Genomic DNA, 24,153 nt, shown 5'->3' with positions numbered 1-24,153 from the left:
GGGGTCAATGGGTACCGAAATTTTCCTTTTTCCCTATGGATCCTCTAACAAAAAATTTAAATAAAATAGTGAAAAAAAACAGTCAATAGGTAAACGACCACGTCTTGAAGACTGAGCAGCAATCTTCAACATCTGTAACACCTGTACCCCATTTTCTTATATTACATTTTCTTTCAGAAAAACCTTTAGGGCAAATGCCCCCCCTTTTTTTTATTCAGAAGGGACTAGAGGGACTTACTGGCTCTCCAAAGTCAGTAAAGAAGCTTCGATCTGAAGACATATTGGTGGAAACATCCACATCCCAACACAGTGAACTCCTTTTGAATTCAAAGGCAATTGGGGATGTACCTATTGAGGTTACCCCTCATGCTATCTTGAATTCATCACGTGGAGTTATTGTTGAGAGGGATTTGAAGAACGTCCCCGAGTCAGAGATTCTCGCTGGTCTCTCCACTCAAGGAGTTTCTGCAGTGAGGCGCATCTCCACTCGCAAAGATGGAATTATGGTGCTGACCAATATCCTCATTCTGGCATTTACGTCCGCCTGCCACCATCAAGGCAAGTTATGTTAATTGCAGAGTACGGCCATACATTCCAAACCCTCTTCAATGTTTCCAATGTCTAAGGTTCGGCCACTCAAAGACGTCCTGTCGTGGTTCCCTGACATGTGCTCGTTGTGGTGGCAAGGACCACGATGCCTATGAGTCTCGCACGGACCCACATTGTGTCAACTGCGATGGTTCCCACCCTTCCTACTTTTATTCTTGCCCAAAATGGTTGGAGGAAAAAGAGGTGCAGTGTTTGAAAACGACCCATAACATTAGTTATCCTGAGGCTCGGAAATTGCTGTTCGGCACTCCATCTCGGACATTTGCTGCTGCACTTCGTTCCATAACTACAGTGGGTGTGCAGACAGATCTCTCTGTACCTATAAGAGAATCATTTTCAAAACAGATGAAAAGCCTTTTGACCTCCATGGTTAAAAAGGTTGATGAATCGACTTCTACACCCATCTCTGTTCCTCCCATACAGTCCAACAAATCTCAAGATCCACATCCTTCGGTTTCAAATACAGGCATTTCTTCTGATACATCTTTTTCTCCAACCCCACGATGCAAAACAATTATTCGTTCGCGTCCTCAGTCACTGGAATCCCCTTTCATCAACAAAGACCTGCCCAATCGTCCCAGGGCAGAATCCATGGAGGTCGAAAGACCTCCTCTGAATAAGGACAGTAAGGAAAAAAGAAGGGTTCTCCAGCCACATTGCCTGCGCGTCATTAAAAATGGCCACCTTGATACAATGGAACTGTCGAGGTTCACGTTCTAATCTGGATGATATCAAAACACTGATTGCTTCCAACCATCCTGTATGTCTTTCCTCACAAGAAACATTTCTAAAACCTGCTGATACAGTCACCATTTGGCAGTTTTCTCTGTACAGAAATGACAGGCTGTGTGATGGACGAGTACATGGAGGGGTGGCACTATTGGTTGAGCAGCATGTGCCCACCCTGCCATCCGTGTTTCCTTGGGTCATACCATCACTGTTTATTCTCTCTACCTGTCCCCTGGAGAGACTTATGATCAATCAGACCTTGATGCTCTCGTTGAACAGTTGCCATCTCCATTTCTAATCCTGGGGGACTTTAATGGACATCATCCATTCTGGGGAAGTGTTGTTATTGATAGGGAGGGGTCGCTCTGTAGAGCGTATGCTCTCTGATCACAATCTTTCTCTTTTCAATACTGGTTCTTCCACTTATTTTCATGCACCTAGTCAGTCCTTTACTACTATTGATCTCTCAGTTTGCTCCCCTTCATTATTTTCCCATTTTTCATGGAGGGTTGACAATAATCCACTAGGCAGTGATCATTTTCCTATACGTTTGAGAGAGACTGGCTGTGGTCAATGCCACTCTACCCGCGTGCCCCTTTGGAAGCTGGATCAGGCAGACTGGTCCACTTTCACTGCTTTTGCAAAACTTGATCCTGCCATCGTGAATCAGCCATCAATAGACGATTGTGTGGCAGCGGTAACTGACTGTATTATACAAGCAGCTGCTCAATGTATTCCTAAAACCTCGACACGTTTTCAACGATATCCTCGTCCGTGGTGGAATCCTGCTTGCCACTTGGCACAGAAGGCTCAAAAACGGGCCTGGGATACTTTCCGTAGATATCCCACACTTTTGAACTGCATCGCTTTCCAACGGGCCCGTGCACATGCTAGGTGGGTAAGACTTCAAAGCCAGAAGGAATCTTGGATTAAGTTCACAACTAGCATATCTTCTACCACCAGTTCCAAAGTCATATGGGACAAGATTCGAAAGGTCAGTGGGCACTACAATTCTGTCCCTCTCTCGATCTTACTTTTTGATGGGTAGGTGATGTCTGGAGCATCGCCGATACTCTAGGTGAAAGCTTTTGCCAGGTATCTAGCACTTTTGCTTGTTCTTCCACCTTCTTGGCCATCAAGACTCGGGCAGAGCGTTCACCTCTTTCCTTTCGTACTGAATGTCTTTTTGGCTATAATTGTCCCTTTACACTGGTGGAACAGAAAATGGCCCTTCATCGGTCTGGCAGCACATCTGTTGGACCTGATGATGTACACTATGACATGCTGCGCTATCTCTCTCCTGCTTCTCTTGATATTCTTCTAATTGTTTTTAACCGGATCTGGCAGGAGAATGTTTTTCCTGGTGCCTGGCGCCAGGCTATTATCTTACCTTTCTCTAAACCTGGGAAAGATCCCAGGATTCCTTCATACTACTGTCCAATTGCTTTGACGAGCTGTCTCTGTAAGACCTTAGAGAGGATGGTTAATGCTCGTCTTGTTTGGTTCCTCGAATCAAACAACCTCTCACCCACCCAATGTGGGTTCCGACGACAGCATTCCACCACAGACCACCTAATTCCACTTGAAACATCAATCAGAGAAGCCTTTCTCACACGCCAACATCTTGTTTCAATATTCTTTGACATTGAGAAGGCTTATGACACAACATGGAGGTATGGCATTTTGCGAGACCTCCATATATATAGGTTGCGTGACAGGAAATTCCAAGTTCATGTGGATTCGACACTTTCCCGTTCTTTTGTACAGGAACTTGGGGTCCCTCAGGGCTGTGTTTTGAGTGTCACACTTGTCAGTGTAAAGATAAATGCCATCACTGAACAACTCCCTCTCACTGTTGCAAACGGGCTCTATGTTGATGACTTTCACATCTCGTGTCAGTCGTCGAACATGAGATATATTGAGCGGCAACTACAAACTGCCCTCAATCGTGTACTGAAGTGGTCTACGGCGAACGGCTTTAATTTTTCTCTCTCTAAAACCGTTTGCATGCACTTTTGCCACCAACGTGGTATCCACCCTGATCCTGAACTCTGTATTGGTGAAGTTTTACTGCCAGTGGTCCCTGAGACTAAGTACTTGGGACATATCTTTGACCGTAAGCTGACCTTTATACCACACTTAAAGCAGCTACGGGTCAAATGCACAAGAGCACTGAACATCCTCTGTGTCCTCTCTACTGCCAGTTGGGAAGCAGATCGATGTTCTATGTTAAAGATATATCGTGCTGTTATTTGTTCAAAACTCGACTATGGATCAATGGTCTATGGCTCTGCCAGACCCTCAGGCTTAAAGATGCTGGACCCCATTCATCATAAAGAACTTCGACTCTGCACTGGGGCTTTCCCCAGTTCAGAGCTTATACATGGAATCTCACGAACTTTCTCTGCACCTTCGCCATTTGCAACTGTCTTTACTGTATTCTTCGAAACTTCGCTCCTTACCAAAGCATCCCACCTGGGGATGTGTTTTCCTTCTTCAGTGGGCCTTACTTTTTCAAAACAGACGATCTGCTATTGCTCCTTTTGGCCTTCGCATTCAGGCGCAATTGGATGAATTAGGTCTGTCATTGGAAAACATTGCAGAATCCACTGGTCAGCCCATCCTCCCATGGCTTATTACAGCCTCCAAGTTTGACTTTTCTTTAAGTCATCTGAAAAAGGCAGATACTCCCGATTTGAAGTACCGTCTTTTATTTACTGAACATCTTTCGAACAACCTTTCTATTCCAGTTTATACGCATTGTTAAAAATCAGGTGACTCTGTGGGCTCTGCCATGGTTTGTTGCAGTTCGGTGGTTGCGCGCAGAATCCCCTCTACAGCTTCTGTGTTCACTGCTGAACTGTACGCCGTATCTCTTGCCCTTGATCATATTGAAGCTAAGCAATACTCCGACTGCACTATTTATACTGACTCTCTTAGCTCTCTACTGGCCCTGGAATCGCTTCACGTTGGTTCACACCCTGTTCTTGCTGATATTCAAAACCGACTGGCCCATTTCTCATTAACATCTACTTCTATCCAGTTTTTCTGGATACCAGGCCTTGTTGGTATTCGCGGGAATGAGCTTGCAGACATGGCAGCTAAATATATCTGCTCTGGCACTATCACCACTGTGCCTATTCCGTACATGGACTATGGTCCTGTATTCAAGGCTCGGCTCCGTGCCAGCTGGCAGTCCACTTGGAGTGAGCAGCATGACAACAAGCTTTTTCAAGTAAAACCCTATATTGGGCTTTGGCCGTCTAGCTTCCGTAAGGTTCGGAAGGAGGAAGTTGTTCTAACTAGACTACGCATTGGTCAGAGTTTTTTAACTCATCGTTTTCTTTTATCTGCAACTGATGCACCAATGTGTAGTTTGTGTAACACTCAAATCACTGTAAGCCACATTTTACTTTCCTGCCATCGTTACGACTCTCAACGACGGCACTATTTTAAACATCTTCTGTCCCAAGGTTTGTCTGTAACATTCGACAGTGTTATTGGTGATGGTGACACTGTCCACCTTGATAAAGTTTTTAGTTTTTTAATGGCCATTAATCTTTTTAACCTCATTCAAGTGTTTGATATTTATTCATTACACCTTTTTAATTGTGGTTCCCTTTTCAGTCTCAATCTCTCTAGTTCAATTTGATATTGTAAAATGGCCAGAACATTAAATAACTCGACAGCAGGACTGGAAAGGCCAACTTCAGGTGACTAACGCTGCTGTTTGAAGTATCTCTTTGAACTACCCGTTAGTCGTCCTGGCGAGTTGCTATTACACTTTTGCTGCATGTCATTTAACACTTTTATTACTTTACCTTTTGGTATTGGCCACAATGACACATAACCCGGAACCAGGACTGGAAAGACCAACTTCAGGTGACTGACGGTGGTTCTTGAACTTACCTGTTAGTCTTCCTGGCAGGTTATGATCATTACCATTCTGCTAGAGTAAGTACTTTACAACTTCTCTTACTCTGCTTTCTCTCTTAACATTGTAGACTAGGTGTCAACATTGATTTTATACTTTTTCTGTTTTTCAATGATGTTTTGTTTTACCTTCATTCCCTTTTATGTATTTTACTACATTTAATTTATTTTTACCTTTTTACTGGACGTTTGGCGCAGATAGTCTAGCTGCTTTGTGCCATAAAACACTAAATAAATAAATCAATGCGACGTTATTATATGAAATTTTCTCTTGCAGCTTCTATAGACGCCTGTCTGTCTCATGGCCTCAAGAGGCGTGCTCTTGGGCTCTTCAAAACCAACTCCACGACGGCTTTACTTCAAAAGCTTGCTAAGGATTTCGAATCTGCTGCAGTTATCGTCCGTATCGTCGAAGGAATCGAGATTGCTGATCCAAATAAGTAAGTATATACTCTGTAGAGATGGGTGTATATACTCTGAAAAGTACACTATATGCAGGGATGGCCAAGTTGTATACATTAGTGTCTTTTTAAAAGATTATTTCTACTCACTTTCATTTGTTTCTTTATCCAACAAGCTCCAAAACAAAGTAAGAAACCATTGCCTCAGATACCAAACCAGAGAGTGACTAATCTATCAAACTGTCCATATTTCTTCTTGGTTCATTCTAGATAACTCTGTAACCAGTTTAACACTAACGTCAGTATAATCTAAATCCCCTCTTGTATTTTATGGAAAGTGCACGATGTCATAGCTTAGTTGTAAAAACTAGTAGTAAGTTTTAAAAATCATAATAATTCAGTAAACGACGTTATCATTACCTCTTGAAGTTAGTTTTCTCATAGAGATCCCCCACGCTGGTACAGTAGTAAGTTTACAGATTTACAATGCTAAAATCATGGATTCAATTCCCTTCGGTTGGCTCAGCAAATAGCTTGATGTGGCTTTGCTATAACAAAACACACACATAGATTTACTATTCTCTTAAACTTTTAAGTACAGGGTGAAACAAGAATTACCAGCTAATAGTAGATGAACATTAGATGATTAACATGTAGAATACTCGAGGTTTTTAAACTATACAATTGATAACATTAGGGAACAAACCGTAAAATATTTAAAAAGTGAAGGAGTAAAAAAATATCAGTAAACATAACATTAAATTTTATTATACTCTAAGAAAATACATTAATTTTCAGTCGGGGGGAAAATGTCGCAAAACGTTAATGAAAAACGTTTTGTAAATGTGAAATGATGTAGAGATGACAATGTAAAAATACAAACAATAATATAGAGACGATACAACTACACGTAGGACATATCTTCATGAATTTCAATATTAAAATTTAATGTTACATATTCAACTTTGATATTACTACAGTTGGAAATTGTTATTGACTGTTGACATGCACTTCATCATAATATGATCAGTTCCTCATTGTAGTGTAACTAGGAGTCTAGGATTTATATACAAGGAAACCAAGTGAATTCAAAACATCCTTTGAATTGACCAACCTCATCATTATTTTACAGCGCAACACTAGATATTAATGTTGAAAGTCATGAACTAAATATATAGCTGTATCCATCCTATATTCTTGTTTGCACTCTTTTTAATACTGCTATCCATACATCGTTTCACATTTACAAAATATTTGTTTTTTTTTATAATTTTAAACTTAACCATTATAAGTTTCAGCAAGAATTCCCTCCAACAGTTCATTTCATTCTCCAAACGTACATTGCCATGGTTTCATTATTCTGCACCAAACCTGAAAACCATGAAGCAAGTAATCTACGTGAATTACGTAATATTGCTGCAACAACCGAGCATGTACGTGTAGTTTAGTATGTCGATCTAGTGTTATATGGCTTACCAGCAGTTATCCCCATATAAAAGAAAAATTGCGCTCCTGACTTTGGGGATGTGGTAATGTTGGTCAAATTCTATTGTTCAGCTAGACAAGTGTAGGCCGAGAATTAATGGTGGATATTGTTGACCAGACCATTTTGTAGTCAGTATCTTCAAAACTAGAAGTGGTCAGCGTAGACGGCTCTTGTATAGCTTTGCGCGAAATTCCGTAAATAAAGAATACCATTGGTGAAATATTCGGCCCTATCTAGTCTTATTCCTGTTGTGAAAATTATCACCGCGAATTAAACACCCTGAAAATTTTGGAAGAGATTCGTAGAAAAGTTATACCAGAAGATTGAAATAACAAGCAATCTACTTACTTTAAAACATTGGACTATCAAAGACAAACTTAGTTGGCCCAGTTCAAACCTATTTATTTGTATCATGCCGATAGAGCTAAAAACTAAAGTTCGATTTCTGTAATATGATATAGATAAATATTTTAGGGATTTACTTGTCGCGTCTCGAATACCCCAAATCTCTGTTCTTACTTTTTTGGGATCTATTATTGGCTTAGAGATAAGCCTCAGGGTTTTTAATGCTAAATTATTGATTCGATCCCCGCGACAAGCGTAGAAAATTATGCAGCTTTTCGTCAAAACTATTCTCTTGGTAGTTGAATTGGAATTTCATAGGATTCACTAGCTATGCCAGTCATCTTAAAGAAATCAACATTTTTTACTTCTTACGTTTGTTTAACTGTGTATACAGTGTTTCAGTGTTTTTCTTATAGCAAAGCCACAAAGGGCCATCTGCTCAGCCCACCGAGGGGAATCGAACCCCTGATTTTAGCGTTGTAAATCCGGAGACATACCGCTGTACTAGCGGGGGGCGACTGTGTATACAATACATGGATGTTAGAAAGCGTGTAAAAAATTAATTTTTCATAGGTAATCGGTGTATTATTACCCATTCATGCTAATATGTTTTGAAGTTACCAAACAGTTTATAATGTGTGAGGAAGCACAACACCAACAAGTTTAGTCATTTTTGTGAACATATTGAATCACAATGTTATCATAGCAGTTTTTGTATTATTTAGTGTTCCAGCTTTGTTAACGAGTTAAATACCGGTTTTAATACGGTTATCTACTACGAGAAATCCAATAAATACAATGCTTTCACACGCGATTCTCCTCTGTATGTATTTAACATCTGAACTGGCAAATCCACTACTTGCTATTAACCATAAAACTGGTATCTACTAATGATTACTAACCTTTAAATCGTATTACCAGCCATGACCCTAAAGCTTATATTTGCTAATGACTTTTAACCATAAAATTGATACTTACCTGTTAACTTATTCAAACAAAAACATCGTTTGAATAATTTTTGTTTAAGAAGTTTCGTTATAAGTGGAACACGTATGTCGAATTTAATTTTAAAAAGCAGTTACTGTTAGTATTATTATATGAAATGTAAAAATTGTAGATCAGTCATATAACAATATGGCCTCGAATATCAAGAACAGTGATATAAAATAAAACCTCGTTAAATGAATGGTAGCATCTTAGTGACAAAATAATACAGTTCATTTGGTTAAACCGCTGACTGTTAATAACGTGCCGATAAAATTATTTCTTGTTTTCTTGCACTTCATGATTTACACTCTAAGTTATGTTACTGACTGTTGTATAAGTTAATTTCCTTAGTTGAATAAATGACGGAAGTGTGTGTGTTTTAATTTACTTATTGAGTGTTTCACAAACTGAAAGACTCGTAGTTAGAGTTTAGTTCTTATGAATTTTAATTTTATAGTTAACATGTAGTTCGTTTCGCGGGTATTTCCGGGAGCTTAAACTGATATTTATGTGATTTTAGCAGCCAACTGTACGTTCTTATACTTCTGTACAGGTATATGTAGAGTATGTATGCATCACTCGCATTAACCCTAAATATATATATATATATATATATATTTTGAATAGAAGTAATTCATGCATCACGCTATGCAGATTAAGTCTCAAACTGCTCCTTAAGAAGCAAATTAAGACTAATTTTGAAACCCACGCAGTGCACTCGATTTTCGTGAAAACTTCACACTATCAAAAGAGAAAGTTCCATGTTGTTTAGAGTTGAAATATGGTAGATATGCTTTCCTACTTCACGAAATTGAAGAGAGAAGAAAAACTATTTTTCAAAAGGGCACAAGTTACCAGCTATATAACTGGTGTATATATATATGTGTGTGTGTGTGGCCCATACAAAAGGGGAAGGACATTTCGCCCGTGCTGAAGATGGGTGTTACTATTAAATTCATCTCCGATGAGTCTTCGATTTATTATATTACTTGCGTTATGTGTTACGATATTAAATAGCTTAAAGTTTTAATTTTAATTTCGATATGTATCAAATTTATATTTTCCAACAAGATTGATGCATATAATGCTCTTTCTTAACAAAATAAAATATTGTAATATACAGACAACGATACAATTTATAAAAGTTATTACAAATAATGATTTATATACAAGAGTTTTACAAACTTACAGACAATACTGAGTCGTATATCCGGTCTAGAACTGAATATTTTATCGACGATTCAGATCCACGACGGGCAAATTAATTCTGAGTTGATATTGTTACATCTCTGTTAACCTGGTTAGCTAGCTTGGTTGGTGTCACATCGCTGACTTTTACCGACGAAGATAATATATTTAATGTTCTCGTAGAAATACTGATGTCCAAAATTAATTCGCGAAATACGGAGGGTATTAAAAACCATTGTTGAGTATAGACTGTAATAGCTCGTGCTTGAATTGTATCTATAATAATAATACTCATTTTTGTCTTCTCAAAATGCGTGCACATCCTAATATCTAAGTGCTCATGCGTGTGCACTCAATTTCAGTGGATGTGAACGAAAGAAGGAAATAAATATCCTTCAGTTAACATTTACTAATTTGATCGCAAGTGTTTCGTAGGCCTCTGCTGGTATACACGTAATCTATACTGTTATAGAGTACACAACCAATGTTCTTGGACACTTGTGTGTCAAATATCCTATACTGTGATTTTTGTTGGTTTTCAATATGGTGATTATAACATTCAAGTTTTCATCACGCCTTCTGTTTAACTCCAGATTCTGCTTAGAATTGCATAAAGTCTTGCATTGAATTGCTGTCACGTCGTATGACATTGATTGAAGTTTTAGCAGAAAAATCCTGAACTGTTTTTTAACGGAAAGTGGATTAACCGCTAGTATTCATCTCCCCTTCCTTCCCCTCTAGAACTCATATCCAAACAACCCTTTTCCGTCTTTTCTGAAGCATACACAATTCTTCTACCTGCGTTATTTGATAAATAACACGTTAGGAAAAATTGCAAAATGTAGAAAAATAAAGAAATAACGAAAAAAGTGTTCTAAATAGTTAAGACACGTCTAGGAAAAATTTATTTGCGACAATTCTGGCAAAAGACAGTTTAAACCATATTGATATCCCATCGTGCTTAACACTAAGCTAATTATTTAGTGTTCTTCGTTTTCAACCCTAGAACCATGTGTCTTCATTGTTTTTTTAAATACGCAGTACGAAGTTTCCTTGGTTTTGTGGGTTTTTTTATTGTGTTTCTGAAAACAGTGAATTTGTAAACTATATAAAAAATATATCCTCTCCAACAACCAATTTCTTTTTCTTTTTTTTCACTACCCCAATCGAATCCGCGGTACGTCAGTGGTAAGTTTCCGGATTAATAACTCTAAAATCCGGGGCACGATTGCCCATGGTGAACAAAGCGCAGACAGTTCAATATTTAACCTTGTCTTCAAACATCGAGGACAGACAACAACCAAAATCGACCTCTTATTTAGTTTTCGACGGGCCCGGCATGGCCTAGCGCGTAAGGCGTGCGACTCGTAATCCGAGGGTCGCGGGTTCGCGCCCGCGTCGCGCTAAAACATGCTCGCCCTCCCAGCCGTGGGGGTGTATAATGTGACGGTCAATCCCACTATTCGTTGGTAAAAGAGTAGCCCAAGAGTTGGCGGTGGGTGGTGATGACTAGCTGCCTTCCCTCTAGTCTTACACTGCTAAATTAGGGACGGCTAGCGCAGATAGCCCTCGAGTAGCTTTGCGCGAAATTCCCAAACAAACAAACAAAAAAAAAAAGTTTTCGACGTGTGGTCGTACAGATGGCGTTGCGATTGTATCCAACATTTCTCAACCCCTTTGTATTGTCCGATGAATATCCTCTTAGCTTCAAGTCTGTTTTCTACAAACAAACAAAAAAGTTCCTTTGTAGTAATTGTGGTGGTTTTCACCCTAAAGGAACGTTTCTAACTTTCTTACACTAGAGACAATAGCTACAATATAGCATACGAGATGCTAACTGTCTAAACCTCGTTATGTGTGGCGCAACATATTAGGGTAGAAACAATTCACAAAATTCGTTATCAACATCTAGATATTGATTTGTGCTGTTGACCAAATCTTTTTCTTTTTTATTACCGCAAGAATATGCCCATTCTTCAAACAGTTCCACGGCTTATTGTATTTTTTATTGTAAATAAGTTTGTAAATTTATATACGAGCCCCCAAGGGCTCAGCGTTAAGTCATACCTTAATACACTAAACATTGGGTTCCGATGCTCGCAGTACGCACAATATGGATAGCTCATTATAGTTTTGCGCTTAATAATAATAGTAAAATGTAAAAAATTCCTAATTTAAACTCCCTCTTGTGGTGCATCAAAACACCAGTATAATTTCTTAAGAACCTTGGATTAAAAATACCGTTATGCAACGACGTTAATGTTTTGTTGTTGTTTTCGAGAGTTTTATGAAAAGCATTAATTAATAGATATTTGGTTATTTGTTAAAAGTTAGATCGACTGGTGTTGCTATGTCCTGTATTTATTGAATCACTGAGTTTCCCTTCGAGTATTTTGCTACAGAGAACAACGGTGTGGTTAGAAGACAAAGATGTTTCAGAAACTTTTAAGGAATGGAGGAAGGTTATAAGTAAGCTTCGCAATATATTATAAGAGCTCTGAATTAACTTAAAGTATTGGGAATATTGAAAGAGAACACTCGATAGGATACACGAGACTTGTGGTAATAAATTTGGAAGCTTGTTTAAACGTACATAATGGATTGAAGACTTGATTAAATGGTTCTAGAAGTCTTGGTTAAACACGTACAATGAATCTGGAAAGCTTAGTTAAACACATAGAATGGATTTGGAAAGCTTGATTAAACATTTGCAATGGATCTGGAGGGCTAAGTTCAATGCATAAAATTGGTCTAGAAGGATTGGTTAAATGTGTGTAATGGATCTGGAGAGCTTAGTTAAACACGTACAATGAATCTAGAAAGGTTACTTAAATTCATAAAATGGATCTGAAAAGCTTTACTAAACATGCGCAGTGGATCTAAAAAACTTGATTAAACACGTACAATGGATCTAGAAGGCTTGGTTAAACACATATATTTTGGAAGGCTTACTTTAATACGTACGATAGATCTAGAAGGCTTAGTTAAATTCATAAAATGGATCTGGAATGCTTGGTTAAACACGCGCAATCATTCTGTAAGGCTTGGTTAAATGAATAAAATGAATCTGGAAGGCATAGTTAAACACCTAATGAATCTTAGATAAGTACTATGAAAGAAGTGGTAATGCAAGGTTGAATGTAACTTATGAAAACAACACTAGTTAAAACGTGTAATTAACTAGAAGTTTATGGGTGAAAACTAGGAATATTAAGTAGAGCACGTGCAAGGAAAAAGCTTCTAGTTTGAGTACGCGTGTGGTTTGTTGCATTATTACATGTCAAAGTTAGGGTGTAAAACTGCAGAAACAATGGTTATTTCACTTTGCTGAATTATGTCGTTAGGTTAAATCGCAACTGTTGCTTAGTGAAGCGTTAGCATTTTCTAAGGTAATATTACTAGTTCAGTTAGAGAGACTTCCTTGAGAACTCTACATCTGTTTTGTTCCCGTGAAATTATAGTAGAGGTATGACAGACTTTCACTTGGCTGCATCGTTGCTAGGTGACGAAGCTATTGTGTTCCGTATTACAGAACTTGGAGTGATTAAGCAGATTGGACAAGACGTATGTTTTTAACCATCTGTTTAAAACGTTTGTTTGGACTGCCGCATAAGTCTATGATTCTTTTTGAAAGGGGTCCGGCATAGCCAGGTGGCTAAGGCACTGGACTCATAATCCGAGGGTCGTGGGTTCGAATCCCCGTTACACCAGATATGCTCGCCCTTTCAGCCGTGGGGGTATTATAATGTGATGGTTAATCTCACTGTTCGTTGGAAAGAGTAGCCCAAGAGTTGGCGGTGGGTGGTGATGACTAGCTGCCTTCCCTTTAGTCTTACACTGTTGAATTAGGGATGGCTAGCGCAGATAACCCTCATGTAGCTTTGCGCGAAATTCAAAACGTATGAAACTTTTGAAAAGGTGGATTTCCATACTTCTATGTAATTTGATATTGGTGGTGGGAAATCTCCTAACACGAGGCTAACAAATTTTAATGTAAATATTTGTTTGAATAAGTAGTAATGCATGTTAAATGTTAATACAACTGCTAAACCTATTGACCAGATTGCTAGTTTTTAGAGGGGGTGACAGAGTTTTCGTGGAGGTGCAAAAGAATCCATGGTATTTAGTAGCCATCTTTTAAAGCAAGTTGTAAGTAACTTCAATCCACTTGCTTCGTAGTATTCGTTGAACCAACACTGCATGAAATACCTAATTAATATTATGTTGGACTGTTTTGCACGAGGACTGAGCGTGACTTGCTGAACTATGGATCGTGAGAGCGTCGAGTCAAGCTGAGATATACCACTGAACATGGCCCGAACTTTTTTGGGGGGAGGGGTTTAGTCCATTAATTCCGAACGAGTGGCCGAGTAGGATGGCAATATTAACTGGTTGTCCTACTGCTGGTCAGCAGATCCGTAACATATCTGAACCTAATGTATCTGTGTTCTGGCCTTTGAATCCGTTCGTCATAGTGTCCATGTGGGAAATACCAAATAGCGTTTGTGGAAGAGTAGGTCTACCTGACTGCTGGTGGACCTGGCTTAATCTAGTGCCCTCTTGAATTAAGCTCTTCACTGACTGAATAACAAAAGATTATGGAAGAGACAACTTTAGCTTCTTTTTTGGGTAAGATATGTTTGCATCTGTGTATGTATGAGTGGGTGGGGGTGCTAACTACACTTTATGCTTGAGTCATTAGTATTGTCTTCTGTCTATACGTTTGTCTGTTTTTGGTTTAGCACGTAGTGCTAATGTTTTATGTGATTTTCACTGCTTTCCCTATTGTCCTTGCGTTTGAAATATAACGTATATGTACACTTCCACACGCTAAAGGAGACCGAAAACTCCGTCATTTCAATTTCCCGTACCCCTTGGGTGAGTAATAGTTTGGACATTCAGAACTTATCCGGTATCATTGCTTTTGGCAAGTTATCACTTGATTTTGACTTAAACTGTTCTTTAAAGATTACACTAATGGATCGTCATACTTAGTTCACGAGAAATCAAGACGAGATGTATCGTTCACGATATCCTCTAATATCATGTGAGAACATTTATAAAAGAATTGTTAAACATTGGTTCCTGCGTGACTAAAAGCATAAAATGTATTTTTTCTTGTTGTCGTTTGTGTCAAATAACTCGTACTTTCAGGTTTCAGTTGCGATATGTTGTAGATTTTTTTTCTTGTACTCGGTACTGCTTGGACAGTAACAGCACAGATTTTTGTCATTGAAAGTAGCGATATATTTCTGTGTTCTGCCAGTGGAGCCTGGATATATATTCAAGAGAAATGGAGATACTCGACTCCTAATCTGAGGGTTGCGGACTCGAATCCCCGTCACACCAAATATGCTCGCCCTTTCATCCGTGGGGGCGTTATGATTTTTCAGTCAATCTCACTATTCATTGGTAAAAGAGTAGCGCAAGATTTGGCGGTGGGTGGTGATGACTAGATGACTTCCCTCTTGTCTTATACTACTAAATTAGGGACGACTAGCCCATGTAGCCCTCGTGTAGCTTGGCGCGAAATTCAAAACAAACCATAATCATCATCTTTTCATTTATTTTATTTTAAAATAACTTTAGAAATATCCTTAGTTTCGTATCACTGACCTCTTCAAATGGTCATCTTCGCGCATTCTGCGAAAAACATAATTTTATCATTCATAATGTTAGAAAAACTCGTAGGTTCAAGAAGTTTTGATAGAAATGAAATAAAAACCGTATAACCCGACAGGGGCAAACATAATTTTATCAAATACTATCATAGAAAATGTTTTATTTTCCAATTAGAAATAATTAAATAGCCAGTTGCTTATGCTTGGATAAGATTAAAATAGTAAATGACGATTTGAATTGTCAGAATATTGTGTAATCCTTTACCATATTCAATAAACAATAAACACATATATTTGTGGGGAAACAATGAAAATTGTTTAAGGCTCATAATGTAGGTAAGTTACTTTGAATTAAACACGGTCTTTTCTTTATGTCAAAATACTTTTATTTGTTAGGTTTCGGCCCTATTATCGGTGAATAATATACTGAGCAATAATAAATAATTCGTTAACTGTGGAACACTGCTTTCAAATAGTTATCTATGCAACAGTCAGTAACAATAACTGACATCTGGTATTAAAGATATTACGCATATATAATTATGTTTACTGTGGAATATAAATCGATTGCTTCGATGTAACAAACATAAGAAAAATACAATTCTAGCTATTATAGAGGGAAATAAAAAAAAAGAATTTTTGAACCTTGAATAATACATTGTAAAATTGAAGGTGGAAACAACAACAATTAATATGCTTTGTCTTTTTGTCAGTGCTGTCCATACAGTATTGAATATTGTTCTTGCCCTTTGATTAAACTCGCTCGTGGCCCATTGCCTTTGTGCATGGATGAAAGTAGCTGTCATGATTTTTTTCCTACCTTTGGTGCTTTCTATATTGTCTTTCATTCTGGTATATTTTAGGTCGATAACATGGTCGTTTTCCTGAACGTGGAAAGCTGTAGATCACGTGTTTATAGCAAAGTTCTTAATATCTTTCTGATGTTCTTTGAACCTTACCTGTAATACGTGTTGCGTTTCCTTAATGTATTATTTGCTAGACTCGCACTGCTATAAATCATGTTCTTTGTGAGATGACTGGGAAGTCGGGATTTTACCTTCGTAATACTGTTGCGTAGTGTAAGAGGACTCAAGAAACTACGGTGACGTTGAGTTTATTTATTATCTTACACAGCTTTTCTCTTAGGCATTGTATGTAAGGAATAAATCCCTTTTTCATTGTGACTTTCAGGTTGTGATTCATTAGCAGTTGAGACAGATGAACTATGTAATACACGTTGTGAATTGTTTTATTTGGATAACTGTTATTCCTGAAAATTTCTTTAAGATGTTTAAGTTCTTTATCGAGGTCAAATGAGGAGTCTACTTGTAGCTCTAGATTTTAATGTTTTGGTAATCCCAGTTTGGACAGCTATAGTGTGACATAAGTGAAAATTCACATATTTATTTGCTCGATTCTTGTTTCCGGTAAACGGTAATAGTCAACTTCTCCAAACTCATGTCCTTTGTAAATCAAAACATCGAGGAATGGAAGAGTGTTATCGACTTCAAGTCCTGTGGATAATTAGATGCTGTCAGATTAACTGTGTGGATGAACAAATTTTTTTAGCTATTTTCCTCTGTGATTCCATAAAATAAACATATTGTCAAAATATCCATATACGAGGTTAATGAGTGTATGGTTTTGAAAATCAAGGAAACTGTTGCCACGCAGGCACAAGACAGTGGATCACCACTGGTTATTGATAAAACCAATGATCATAAATTGCTATATACTTCGTGGACACCGCACAAAGACATAAAGCGTGTTATTGGTTATCGTTTTATTGTAAAGTTAAATGTTTAATGGCTTCGATATCTATTTTAAAGCAGTGTTCCACTGTTTAACGAATTTTTATTGCACAACACATTGTTGCCGATGAAGGCTATGCTAAGAGGGCCGAAAGCTCGCAAATATAAGTATTTTAACGTAGAGAAAATTCCATGTATAATTAATTGCTTAGCAGTGAGTTCAGTGTATAAGCACGTATTATTTCCATGTTTCAAAAATACGTTTAATTTATGCTCCCTAGATGGCAGCACAAATTGTTCTTATGTAACGATTATTTGTGATTTCATTGCACATACGTTCCTGCCAAAACGATTTAGTGAAAATAAAGAACAAAAGAGTAATTATTTAACATTTGTGGCATCAAGGAGATCGAGTATGTAGGCAACTGATAGGATCTGTGTATGTTTTATTAATGTCCGAGTTTAAAAACACTAATTTGTAAATTATTACAATACATTATGTAGCATTCTACCCTTCTTCACGTTTTCAGTGGAGTGGGGCTGAGCCTGACAGCTTTGTGTGATGCATGGTATTCATCGTGGCCTATTAAGTGGCTTGATTTAGCATGTGACTGAGTTAGTTGTATGCACATGCAGTGAGTTGAAGTTGGAAGGAATGGGATATGTAAATATCCCCTTAATGTCAGTCCAGCATTCTGTGATACTTGTACCATCCCGAAGGAAGCATTCCATCTTCACTGGCTCCATATGTAATCCAGAATTAGATAATTTGACAAAGCTGTCGGCATTAATATACGTTGACATTGAATTGTATAAAATAAAACAAACGTTCATTTATCAACCTGCTTCAAATATTAAAAAAAAAAAGTGTACTGAATCAATCTTAGAAGCTTCTAGTTATTAGTAACTTTAAAACTGTGCAGAACCATTTGGTTTAAATGGTTTTATTTCAAGCCCAAATTCACGTAACTGACATTTAGTTGTAGATAAAAGTTAGTTTTGGATAGATTTATCAACTTACATATTGATTTTCGTATGTTTTATGTATTTATCCTCGTCGTGTTTATGCACTTTTTGGCACTGCTTTCCCTACATCGTACGTAATTTTTGCAAAATGTTTTTATTACTTATTTAAATACATCTTGTACCTAATAAATTCAAAATTTATGCTATCTACATTACATCTGCTTTAACTGTTTTTCTTTGTGATGTTCATATTGTCTTATTAGCATAGAAATAATCAGTTATTGGCTGAGTCCTTGATTAGATTGCACTGAAGAAAGATTTTTCTGATAATTGATAGCTTAATTAAATAACAAGTTACTAATTACAAAAAGTGGATGATGGTTACCCTCACCTCTTTTAACAGCTTCATGCTTGCTAATAAAAATGTGTTAATTCCTGAAGAGTGGGGGTTTCAACCTCCAAGATCTGAATCTGCTTATGCAACATTAAATGATATAAATTTTTAATTTTTGAAAGGGGATGCAGAAGGACTTCGGCCTTTTATACTTTTTAAACAATACTTAACTCCTGAAAAAGAAAAAAAAATGGTCTGAGTAGGTTGTATCTGTTTAATTAGTGTTAAACAGTAGTTGCACGTTTACATATTAGAATTTAATTTTAAAAAGCAGTTACTGTTAGTATTATTATATGAAATGTAAAAATTGTAGATCAGTCATATAACAATGTGGCCTCGAATATCAAGAACAGTGGTATAAAATAAAACCTCGTTAAATGAATGGTAGCATCTTAGTGACAAAATAATACAGTTCATTTGGTTAAACCGCTGACTGTTAATAACGTGCCGATAAAATTATTTCTTGTTTTTTTGCACTTCATGATTTACACTCTAAGTTATGTTACTGACTGTTGTATAAGTTAATTTCCTTAGTTGAATAAATGACGGAAGTGTGTGTGTTTTAATTTACTTATTGAGTATTTCACAAACTGAAAGACTCGTAGTTAGAGTTTAGTTCTTATGAATTTTAATTTTATAGTTAACATGTAGTTCGTTTTGCGAGTATTTCCGGGAGCTTAAACTTATATTTATGTGATTTTAGCAGCCAACTGTACGTTCTTATACTTCTGTACAGGTATATGTAGAGTATGTATGCATCACTCGCATTAACCCTAAATATATATATATATATATTTTGAATAGAAGTAATTCATGCATCACGCTATGCAGATTAAGTCTCAAACTGCTCCTTAAGAAGCAAATTAAGACTAATTTTGAAACCCACGCAGTGCACTCGATTTTCGTGAAAACTTCACACTATCAAAAGAGAAAGTTCCATGTTGTTTAGAGTTGAAATATGGTAGATATGCTTTCCTACTTCACGAAATTGAAGAGAGAAGAAAAACTATTTTTCAAAAGGGCACAAGTTACCAGCTATATAACTGGTGTATATATATATATGTATGTATGTATGTATGTGTGTGTGTGTGGCCCATACAAAAGGGGAAGGACATTTCGCCCGTGCTGAAGATGGGTGTTACTATTAAATTCATCTCCGATGAGTCTTCGATTTATTATATTACTTGCGTTATGTGTTACGATATTAAATAGCTTAAAGTTTTAATTTTAATTTCGATATGTATCAAATTTATATTTTCCAACAAGATTGATACATATAATGCTCTTTCTTAACAAAATAAAATATTGTAATATACAGACAACGATACAATTTATAAAAGTTATTACAAATAATGATTTATATACAAGAGTTTTACAAACTTACAGACAATACTGAGTCGTATATCCGGTCTAGAACTGAATATTTTATCGACGATTCAGATCCACGACGGGTAAATTAATTCTGAGTTGATACTGTTACATCTCTGTTAACCTGGTTAGCTAGCTTGGTTGGTGTCACATCGCTGACTTTTACCGACGAAGATAATATATTTAATGTCCTCGTAGAAATACTGATGTCCGAAATTAATTCGCGAAATACAGAGGGTATTAAAAACCATTGTTGAGTATAGACTGTAATAACTCGTGCTTGAATTGTATCTATAATAATAATACTCATTTTTGTCTTCTCAAAATGCGTGCACATCCTAATCTAAGTGCTCATGCGTATGCACTCAATTTCAGTGGATGTAAACGAAAGAAGGAAATAAATATCCTTCAGTTAACATTTACTAATTTGATCGCAAGTGTTTCGTAGGCCTCTGCTGGTATACACGTAATTTATACTGTTATAGAGTACACAACCAATGTTCTTGGACACTTGTGTGTCAAATATCCTATACTGTGATTTTTGTTGGTTTTCAATATGGTGATTATAACATTCAAGTTTTCATCACGCCTTCTGTTTAACTCCAAATTCTGCTTAGAATTGCATAAAGTCTTGCATTGAATTGCTGTCACGTAGTATGACATTGATTGAAGTTTTATCAGAAAAATCCTGAACTGTTTTTTAACGGAAAGTGGATTAACCGCTAGTATTCATCTCCCCTTCCTTCCCCTCTAGAACTTGTATCCAAACAACCCTGTTCCGTCTTTTCTGAAGCATACACAATTCTTCTACCTGCGTTATTTGATAAATAACACGTTAGGAAAAATTGCAAAATGTAGAAAAATAAAGAAATAACGAAAAAAGTGTTCTAAATAGTTAAGACACGTCTAGGAAAAAATTATTTGCGACAATTCTGGCAAAAGACAGTTTAAACCATATTGATATCCCATCGTGCTTAACACTAAGCTAATTATTTAGTGTTCTTCGTTTTCAACCCTAGAACCATGTGTCTTCATTGTTTTTTTAAATACGCAGTACGAAGTTTCCAATGAACTAAATTGTCTACGGGTATACGAGCTTTGTTGGTACAGGGCCCAAATTAATATAGATCGCAAAGGAAATCAATGTTGCGATATTTTCATTTAATTATTGTATGGCCTGGTGGTTAGGGTGTTTGACTCGCAATCTGCGAATCGCTGGTTCGAATCATCGCAGCCAAACATGTTTGCCCTTTCAGCTGTGGTCGTTATAATGATGGCGGTCAACCTCAATATCCATTAGTAAAAGAATATCCCACGAGTTATTGGTGGTAGGTGGTGTTGACTAGCTCTCTTCCTTCAAGTTTGTCATTGCTAAATGAAGAACGGCTAGTAGAAATGGCTCTCAGGTAACTTTGCGCAAAATTTAAAACAAACCAATTCCTCCCCCCTTCAGCGGCACAGCGGTATGTCTGCAGACTTGTACTGCTAGAAACTGGGTTTCGATACCCATGGTGAACAGAGCTCACTTTGTATAGTTCTGTGCTTCACAACGAGCATCTTTCAAAACAACTCAAATGAAAATTACTGATACGTATTTTTACCCAAAAAATTGGTGATTTCGTTTATTTTTATAATTGTACTTATTTCTTTACAATTATTGTTATTGTTAGAGGTAAAAATCGGTACTGAATAATCTAAAAATACACAGATAATACTAAGCTTAAAATAATTACTACCAACGTTTTCATCATCAAGTCTATGTTGCTCTTCTCTTAAGGAACTTGGTTAGCTCTGATTGCACATTTATCTTCATTAACCAACTCTTTAGTTTTGTGGGTTTTTTTATTGTGTTTCTGAAAACAGTGAATTTGTAAACTATATAAAAAATATATCCTCTCCAACAACCAATTTCTTTTCCTTTTTTTTCACTACCCCAATCGAATCCGCGGTAGGTCAGTGGTAAGTTTCCGGATTAACAACTCTAAAATCTGGGGCATGATGCAGAAGGACTTCAGCCTTTTATACTTTTTAAACAATACTTAACTCCTGAAAAAGGAAAAAAAATGGTCTGAGGAGGTTGCATCTGTTTAATTAGTGTTAAACAGTAGTTGCACGTTTACATATTAGAAACATAACACAATGTAAAAAGAACAAATAAGCAGTATATTTGCACTTTATTTACTACTTAAGTAGCCAGACGGTTGGGATTGGGTACTACAAATTACTTAATAATCAGTTAAAATAGTAGTAGACAGCTTTGGTAGCTCTGCAGTAACAAACACAAGGTAAGAATGTTTATTGGCAATGGAAATTGAACCTTAAATTATGAGACACTTCCTTCCCCCAGTTGTGTTTAACAATCAAACAGTGGCATTGTATGTGAATAACTGAAGGAAGTAAATAACTGGAAAAACTTAATTTTAGTTAGTTGATTATTTTCATGATAATTTATTTGTAACTTATGTCAATTGACTGTTGGAATAATCACAAACAGTAATAATTGGAAACACTAATTTTGGTTAATTAGGTTGAGACATATAATGAAACTGCTGCTCGTAAGTAATCAAATATGTTGGCTAATTCGCCCAGCTTTATCATCAAACAGATTTAAAATATGTGACTGTTGTGCAAACATATTTTATATTTATATGAAATACAGGAGTAGTTGCTATTATGTTGGAAGTTGAATAAACAACTTGGTATAAATTTATTTTTAAAAAAATGTTGCAAACTAAATAATTCAAACTACAATCACAGCATCTATCTTTTACAGTAGCTTCACAGTACAATTAGAGCATCCTTCTTTTACAGTTACAATTTTAAGTTTCTGTTACTGTTTTTGAAATGATTGTTCAGTTAAGTAGGTTCATCAGCAAACATTAAATGATTATTTGACTTCTTCAAAAACAGTTACTGGGAAAAGGCAGATGAGATGAGTAAAAAAGGAAGCCAGGCCCTTTGTGAGGATGCCATTTCAAGGTCCAAACGTCCATATTTAAACAGACCTGATTTATAACATATTTAGTTTTTATTATCATAAAGTGAACCTGTTGCATCGTCGATTTGGTTGGAAGATGTATGCTAGTGTTATCAACTCGTAACTTTAGAATACTTGTATAATTGACATATGTGATAAGCTTATTTCAGTTCAGAAATACAAACTTACCTTGAAACCATAGGGAAAGTGCACATAGCATTTGTGTAGTTTTGTGCAAAATTCAAAGCACACCAAACCATAGGGAAAGTTTATTTAGTTTATTGTTTATAAAAAAAAATTGGTGAACATGTACTATTTTTAAGTTAAATTTACACTAGTAATTCGTAGTTACATAGTTTATTGAATGCATTCAAAAACAGCTGATCAGTTAAATCTTTTGTAATGTAGTTTAAATAAGATATTTTCTTTACCATTTTTTTTCTAAATGTTTGTGATCTTCCCACTTGTGAATCAGTAATTATTTTTATATATTTCTGTGTACAGGAAGGTATTATTTAGGTGTAAAAATAAGTGTTCTTGCTTATTTTTTCTCTCCACTTGTAAAATAAAGAACCTGACTTCTCTCACTTTCAAAAAACATTTCTAAGCCATTGACTCTTTATTAGAACAATTGTAATGCATAATGAATTATTTTAAATTTTTAATTCTAAAACCACTGTTACTTTGCTGTTGTATTCCAATACATTCATCAGGGGTAACGTATATGACTAGGAAGAAATGCTGCTCTGTGGCCTACTGTTTGGTCAGGATTTTGTATGCAACTAATTTCATACACATTACCGTAACTTTAGAAATTTTATTTTAAAAAAATTATGATAATGATAAGTGTAAAAAATTAATGTGCATTATTATGAAGGAAAAAAAGCATAATTTTGCCATACAATAAATGTTTTAAGAAAAATGTTGTGAGGTCCATAAGAAGTGGTCTGTATTTTATAACATTTTTTATATTGATGTAATTAAAAACCATTATTAGTTTGTTAAAAAGAAAGAGGATGCATGAAAAGTTTTATCCAAATTGACTTAAACTGACAGAGGAGTATTGTAGATAGACTGTTATCCTACATTTGTACATAGATATAGATACAAGTCTGTAATTGTAATATTAAATTATGTTAATTTTAACCAAGTGTAGTTCTTGAGAGTATCTCTTTTGCAAAGATTAAAAAGTCCAAACACTATCTCCATCAACCAAATGAAGTTACCATGTGACTTTTATGTCTGGGTATCTACATTGTAACACATACATGCATATTGTTACAAGCAATGGAATTACTGTTCCCATTAGTTGTGATTTTATAATACTTCCCATCTAAAAAGTGACATACTTCTGTAAGTTAATACCACAATTACAGAGTACTTTGATTCACCACATTT

General features: G+C 36.3%; 1 protein-coding gene across 5 annotated transcripts in view; it reads left to right on the top strand.

Moving 5' to 3' along the window:
- The window catches only part of LOC143255514 (small G protein signaling modulator 1-like), an 83,936-nt gene that overhangs the window by 20,309 nt on the left and 39,474 nt on the right, over positions 1–24,153 (top strand). For 3 of the 5 annotated variants that reach the window (XM_076511296.1, XM_076511295.1, XM_076511298.1), the window contains exon 4: positions 5,549–5,711. In XM_076511296.1, the coding sequence (XP_076367411.1) occupies positions 5,549–5,711 (163 nt within the window). Of the gene's footprint in view, positions 1–5,548; positions 5,712–21,778; positions 22,064–24,153 lie in introns of those variants that run through there. The other 2 variants (XM_076511299.1, XM_076511297.1) reach the window with 2 other exon arrangements.

The sequence above is a fragment of the Tachypleus tridentatus genome, chromosome 7 (assembly GCF_004210375.1).
Source record: "Tachypleus tridentatus isolate NWPU-2018 chromosome 7, ASM421037v1, whole genome shotgun sequence".
NCBI classification, from domain to species: Eukaryota; Metazoa; Arthropoda; class Merostomata; order Xiphosura; family Limulidae; genus Tachypleus; species Tachypleus tridentatus.
This window is presented reverse-complemented; position numbering and strand designations above follow the sequence as displayed.